Source organism: Musca autumnalis, unplaced genomic scaffold (assembly GCF_047663935.1).
Source record: "Musca autumnalis isolate F117 unplaced genomic scaffold, ASM4766393v1 scaffold_5, whole genome shotgun sequence".
In the NCBI taxonomy this organism is placed as follows: domain Eukaryota; kingdom Metazoa; phylum Arthropoda; class Insecta; order Diptera; family Muscidae; genus Musca; species Musca autumnalis.
In genome coordinates, this window is record NW_027412088.1 from 192,837,342 (window position 1) to 192,844,055 (window position 6,714).

Below are 6,714 nucleotides of genomic sequence, written 5' to 3' on the forward strand. Positions count from 1 at the left end.
TTTCAAAAATCGTAGATTTTTTAAGGAATATTTTTTCAAAAATCGTGGATTTTTTGACGAATATTTTTTTTAGAAATCGTGGATTTATTAAAAACCATTTTTTCAAAAATCGTGGATTTTTTAAAGACCATTTTTTCAAAAATCGTGGATTTTTTAAAGAATATTTTTTCAAAAATCGTGGATTTTTTAAAGAATATTTTTTCAAAAATCGTGGATTTTTTAAAGACCATTTTTTCAAAAATCTTGGATTTTTTAAAGACCATTTTTTCAAAAATCGTGGGTTTTTTAAAGACCATTTTTTCAAAAATCTTGGATTTTTTAAAGACCATTTTTTCAAAAAAAAGTGACTTCGACCTGGGGTCTCGCAAATTTTTTTCTATAGAAAAAAAGTGGCTTCGACCTGGGGTCTCGCAAATTTTTTTCTATAGAAAAAAAAAATCGGAGACCCCAGGTCGAAGTCACTTTTTTTTTATAGAAAAAAATTCGGAGACCCCAGGTCGAAGTCGCCTTTTTTCTATAGAAAAAAATTCGGAGACCCCAGGTCGAAGTCAGATTTTGTTCTATAGAAAAAAATTCGGAGACCCCAGGTCGAAGTCACTTTTTTCTATAGAAAAAAATTCGGAGACCCCAGGTCGAAGTCACTTTTTTCTATAGAAAAAAATTCGGAGACCCCAGGTCGAAGTCGCCTTTTTTCTATAGAAAAAAATTTGCCTTCTGTATACATAGAATAGTTTCTATAGGTCTTCTATAGACATAAAACACTTTGTACAGGTATTCTCTCGGTTAATAATACCTTGATTATTATATGTCTCCCAATGCTTTTTGCACTAATGCATTTATAGAATTGATTTCCATTGAAGATATTGTTGGTGATAAGATTCTATAGCAAAACACAACAGCATTCTTAATAATAAACTTTTAGTACGATTCTGTGTTCGGTACCCGAAGCAACTATGGTCTATATTCCGCTAATAATTTTGATATCAATAATAATTTTGGCAGCTGCTTGGTTAAGAGTTCGACTGAATTATTGGAGAAAACGCAATATCCTTACCTTACCCACTCCAGACTTTCAAAAATTCAGAGGTCGTGAGCATTTGGCATTTGTTTTTCAAAGATTGTACAACCAGCTGAAAGTCGAAAATAAACCCTATGCCGGTATATTTGTATTGTTAAGGCCAACTGTGGTCGTTGCCGATTTGGATATGTTGAAAATAATTTATATCACTGAATTTGAATCGTTTCCTGATCGCGGTTTCTATGTCAACTATAAGTCGGATCCTTTATCAGCAAATTTGGTTCGGGTGCATAGGGATATGTGGCATAAAATAAGAGCCAAATTAACACCAACTTTTACTGCGAATCGTATGCGTCAAATGTTTGCTAATGTCGCAGCCATTGGACGGCATTTCGTTGAAGTTATGGCAGAACACCAGGCCGAGGCCAAAGATCATGTGGTGGACGTACGAGATTTATGTGCCCGCTTCACCACCGATGTCATTGGAGATGTGGCCTTTGGTTTGCAATGTAATAGCTTGCAAGATCCTTACGTAGAGTTTCGCCTCCAAGGTGACAAGGCGTTTTATGACACACACCCTGTAATGGACTTCGTGGCGTCTTTATATCCGAATTTTTTCCAAAAGATTGGTTATAAAGTTTTCCCCAAAGATATGATTGATTTCTATAGCACCATTGTCAAAGATACGGTGGAATATCGCGAGAAAAATCAAGTGAAACGTAATGATTTTCTCGATCTCCTCATTGAATTGCGTAATAAACCCCCAAAAGAGGGGGACTATCAACTGGATATTAACGATTTGATAGCCCAGTCTTTTGCTTTCTTTGCTGCCGGTTTTGAAACATCATCGAGTACCATGTCATTTGCTTTATTTGAATTGGCCAGAAATCCTCTTGTACAAAATAAGGCCCGACAAAATGTGGAAGAAGTTTTGAGGCGGCATCAAGGTGTCTTTAGCTATGAAAGCCTTAATGAGATGGTGTACATAAAACAAGTGGTGCAGGGTAAGGATATGTGATTTGTTTTTCCTCACATGAAGTTAACCTTTCTTGGATTTCAGAAACACTGCGCAAACATCCCGTTTTTCCAGCTGGTAAACGCGTTTGTCGTCGCCTTTATACTTTTCCAAATGGCCTCACCATTGAACCAGATGTTGACATAATTGTACCCATCTATGCCATCCACCATGATCCAGAAATTTATACCCAACCTGAAACCTTTCGTCCAGAACGTTTCGCCGAAGACGAACGCAAGGGACGCCATCCCATGTCATATTTGCCCTTTGGTGCAGGGCCACGTGTCTGCATTGCTGAACGTTTTGGTATGATGCAAACAATGTTGGGTCTGGCCATGCTGCTGCATAATTTCAAATTTTCTCCATGCGACCGGACGCCAGAACGTTTAAAATATGATCCCAATATTGTCCTGGCATTCAATTGTAGAAATGGTATTTATTTGAAAGTTGAAAGGATATAGAATTCGATTTTTTGTTAATTAAGGGGTTACCTCTTCTTGTAGTATATGGCAAAATAAATGAAGACGATCGGGAAAAAATTTACAGAGATATGAACGTCAAAAAAGCAATAATCATTGAATATCTTTTCTTTTTTCAAAAACCTTGGATTTTTTTAAAAGAATATTTTTTCAAAAAACTTTGAATTTTTAAGGATTTTGATTTCAGAAATCTTCGACTTTTTATTTCGAAAAGATTTAAAGAAAATTTTGTAAAAAAACGTGTTTTTAAAATTTTTTAATGCTGGATTTTTTAAACAACATTTTTAAAAAATATTTAAAATATTTTTTTTTAATATTTTTTTCAAAAATCTTGGATTTCTTTAAATATTTTCTTTTCAAAAAATCTTGGATTTTTTATATATATTATATATCTTTTCAAAAATCGTGTAGTTTTTAAAGATCATATTTAAAAAAAAAAATCGTGGAGTTTTTAAAGAAAATGTTTCTAAAAAATCGTGCATTTTTAAACAAGATTTATTCTTAAATCGTAGATATTTTAAAGAAGATTTTTTTCAAGAATCGTTGTATTTTAAAGAAGATTTTTTTTCAAAAATCGTGATTTTTTAAAGGATTTTTTTTCAAAAATCTTGGATTTCTTAGAGAATATTTAAAAAAATTAATTTTTTTCAAAAATGAGATTATGTAAAGAATATTATTTTCAGAAATCGTGGATTTTTTTTAAAAAAATTTTTTTTTTCAAAAATCGTGGATTTTTAAAGAAGATTATTTCAAAAATCGTGGATTTTTAAAGAAGATTACCTCAAAAATAGAAAATTTTTTAAAAAATATCTTTTTACAAAATGAAATTTTTTCAAAAATTTTTTTTTTTCAGAAAAAAAAAACTTTTTTTGAAGAAGATAATTTCAAAAATCTTGGATGTTTAAAGAAGCTTATTTCAAAAAATCGAGGATTTTTTAAAGAATATTTTTGAAAAATTGTGGATTTTTTAGAGAATTTTTTTTTTCAACAATCGAGGATTTTTAAGGAAGATTATTTCAAAAAGAACCGTGAATTTTTAAAGAATATTTTTTTTAATCGTGAATTTTTTAAGGATAATTTTTTTAAAAAATCGTGCATTTGTTGAAAAATATTTTTTTAAAAATAGTGGATTTTCAAAAGATTTTTTTTCAAAAGTCTTGCAAAGTTTTAACACTTTTACGGACGTGAATGCTATAGCATTCATTTTCATGGGGAAGTAAGATGACATACAAAGTCAACCTTTAATCACTTACTTACACTTAATAAAAATTATAATATTAATTATTAATAAATTAATTAATTATTTAATTAAACTAATTATTAATTAATTACTTAATTAATTAATAAATGAATTAATTAAAAAATTAATTACTTAATTAATTAAAAAATTAATAAAAAAACTAATTTTGAAAAAAGGGACATTCTTTAAAAAATCGTGGATTTTTGAAAAAAAAAAAAAACTTTTTAAAAAATTGTGGAATTTTGAAAACTAAAAAAACTTGATTTTTGAAGAAATATTGTTTATAATATTTACTTATGAATATTTTCTGAAAAAATGTAAAAAAAACATTCTTAAAAAATCCACGATTTTGGAAAAAAATCTTAAAAAAAATCCCCGACTTTTGAAAATAATTATTAAAAAAATATTCTTTAGAAAATCCAAAATTTTTGAAAAAAAATCCAACGTTTTTGAAAAAAAAATTAAAAATTAATTCTTAAAAAAATGCACAATTTCAAAAAATCTTTAAAATCCACGATTTTTGAAAAGTTCTTTAAAATATCCACGAATCTAGAAAAAAATCTTTAAAAAAATTCAAGATTTTTGAAAAGTTCTTTAATTTTTTCAACGAATCTAGAAAAAAATCTTTAAAAAATTCACGATTTTTGAAAAGTTCTTTAATTTTTTCAACGAATCTAGAAAAAAAATCTTTAAAAAATCAATGATTTTTGAAACATTTTTGTTTTTTGTATATAAGAATTCACGTGTTTTCTAAAAATGTACGACTTTTGAAAATAATTCTTAAAAACAATTCACGATTTTTGAAAAAATTATTTAAAAAAACCACGATTTTTGAAAAAAAAAATTATATAATCCGCGATTTTTGAAAAAAAAAGATCCAGGATTTTTGGAACAAAAATATTTTAATCCATGATTATCGAAAAAATTTTGCTTAAAAAAAATCACGATTTCAGAAAAAAAAATTCTTAAAAGTTAAAAATGCCAGGATTTTTTAAAAAATATTCATAAAATCCACGATCTTTGAAAAAGTTCTTTAAAAAATTCCCAATTTTTGAAAAAAAAAAATATTCTTTAGTTTCTTTAAAACCACGATTTGTGAAACAAAATTCTTTAAAAATCCATGATTTTTGAAAAGAAATAAAACCCCGACTATTAAAAAAAAGATAAAAAAACAACAATTTTGAAACAATCTTCTAAAAAATTTACGATTTTTGAAAAAAAATCTTTAAAAATTCACTATTTTTGAAAATAATTCTTATAAAAATTCACGATTTTTAAAAAATTATCTTAGGAAAAATTTCATTAAACAAGTAAAAAAAGTATCAGTCGGCTTTGCCGACCGAGATATACCCTCAGCCTGTATATATTGAGACAATTTTTTCCCAAAAAAACATATGTATGTAGTTAGGCGTTTTTAAAAATGTTGGACATTTGAGCCGACAAAAATGTTCATTAGAATTAGAGATCAAAAGTTTTACGGAGGAGATACTAAAAGGAATGGATCTACATTGACCATTATGGAAGTGGATCTCCAGCCACTACATATGGTGCCACAAGGGGTTTTTACAGCCTTCGGGATTTTTGCTCAAGAAGTATGAACTTGTCCCTGAAAAAACATTTACCATCGTAATTGAGGCAGCGGATGCAAGTTGCTTCAACAAAAATCAAAGTGATTCGATAGCCGGTCTTAAAGTGAACTTATCCGAAATTTTGTGAGGGAGGTACCGGATGGAGTGGACAAATATAGTCCATATTGAACCTGATTCATATCTAGCAGATATATTAGGATGTGTACAGTATGGACCAATTCGGCCACTCCCTTCAAGAGTTACCGTATGAACAACTTTTTCGAACATGTTTGAACTTTTGTGGGGGAGGTACCTGAAGGAGTGGGCCGATATGGCTTATCTTCAAACTTAAACTATGTTTGGACAAAATATTACCAAGGCCAAATTTTGGACCGAATCGGCAGATCCGGTCGAGAGTTATCTTGCGCTCCAACCACCTCACACGGTGTCATAGGGGTTTTTCCAACTTTCAGGCTTTTTTCTAAGGAAGTATGGACTTGCCCCTAATGAAACTTGTACCGTCGTATGGAGGGCAGTGAATACTTGTTGCTAAAATAAAAATCAGAGCGATTCTAGAGCAGGTCCTAAACTGAACTTATCCCAAATTTTGTGTGGGAGGTACCCGAAGAAGTGAACCGATTAAGTCTATATTGAAACATTATCTATGTATGGTACACATTTTACGATAGGCAAAGTATGGACCAAATCGGTTACTCTCTTCAAGAGTTATCGTGCGCACAAATTTTCCGAACATTTTCGAACTTTTGTGGGGGAGGTACCGGAAGGAGTGGACCGATATAGCCCATCTTCGAACTTAAACTAAGTTTGGACAAAATATTACGAAAGCCAAATTTTGGACCGAATCGGTTGATCCGTTCGAGAGTTATCGTGCGCTCCAGCCAGCCAGACAGACGGACGGACATTGCTCAATCGACTCCAAATTGTCTGAAACACATTTCGTCCAAACATACTTGGGGTCTAAAACCATTATTTCGATGAGGCACATTTTGCCCGTATGAAAGTGTATATACCCTCGTTAGCATAAATGCTGAGGGTATTAAAATCTGTGGTATTTGAAAAAAAATTAAATCCAAGGCTTTTGAAAAAAATATTCTTTCTGAAAAATATTCTTTAAAAAATAGAAGGTCTTTGAAAACCAAAATCTGTTAAAAATTGCCCAATTTTTAAAAACATTCTTTAAAAAATACCCGAATTTTTGAAAAATATTCTTTAAAAATTAAAAAAATAATTTTTAAAAAAATATTCGTCAAAAAATCCACGAATGAATATTTTTTTAAACTCGTTAATTTTTTTGTTTCAATCGTCGTTGTTGCGAGCATTGTCAATACGAGCATTAAAATTCCCAAATTCATGATCTGAAGATAAGACCCTTA

The 6,714-nt window shown here is 30.0% G+C and overlaps 1 protein-coding gene across 1 annotated transcript; it reads left to right on the top strand.

Annotated features, from left to right (window-relative positions):
- Positions 1–951: 951 nt before the first annotated feature.
- Positions 952–2,571, top strand: LOC141387619 (cytochrome P450 6a22-like). The gene is made up of 2 exons (XM_073957534.1): positions 952–2,022; positions 2,079–2,571. The coding sequence occupies exons 1-2, from the start codon at positions 954–956 to the stop codon at positions 2,492–2,494; spliced, it is 1,485 nt and encodes a 494-aa protein (XP_073813635.1). The 5' UTR covers positions 952–953; the 3' UTR covers positions 2,495–2,571.
- Positions 2,572–6,714: the final 4,143 nt, after the last annotated feature.

Excerpts from the sequence above, each read along its gene's own strand:
- LOC141387619 (XM_073957534.1), top strand. The coding sequence starts at position 954 with ATGGTCTATATTCCGCTAATAATTTTGATATCAATAATAATTTTGGCA. Across the intron at positions 2,023-2,078 it reads CATAAAACAAGTGGTGCAGG|AAACACTGCGCAAACATCCC; the intron begins GTAAGGATATGT and ends CTTGGATTTCAG.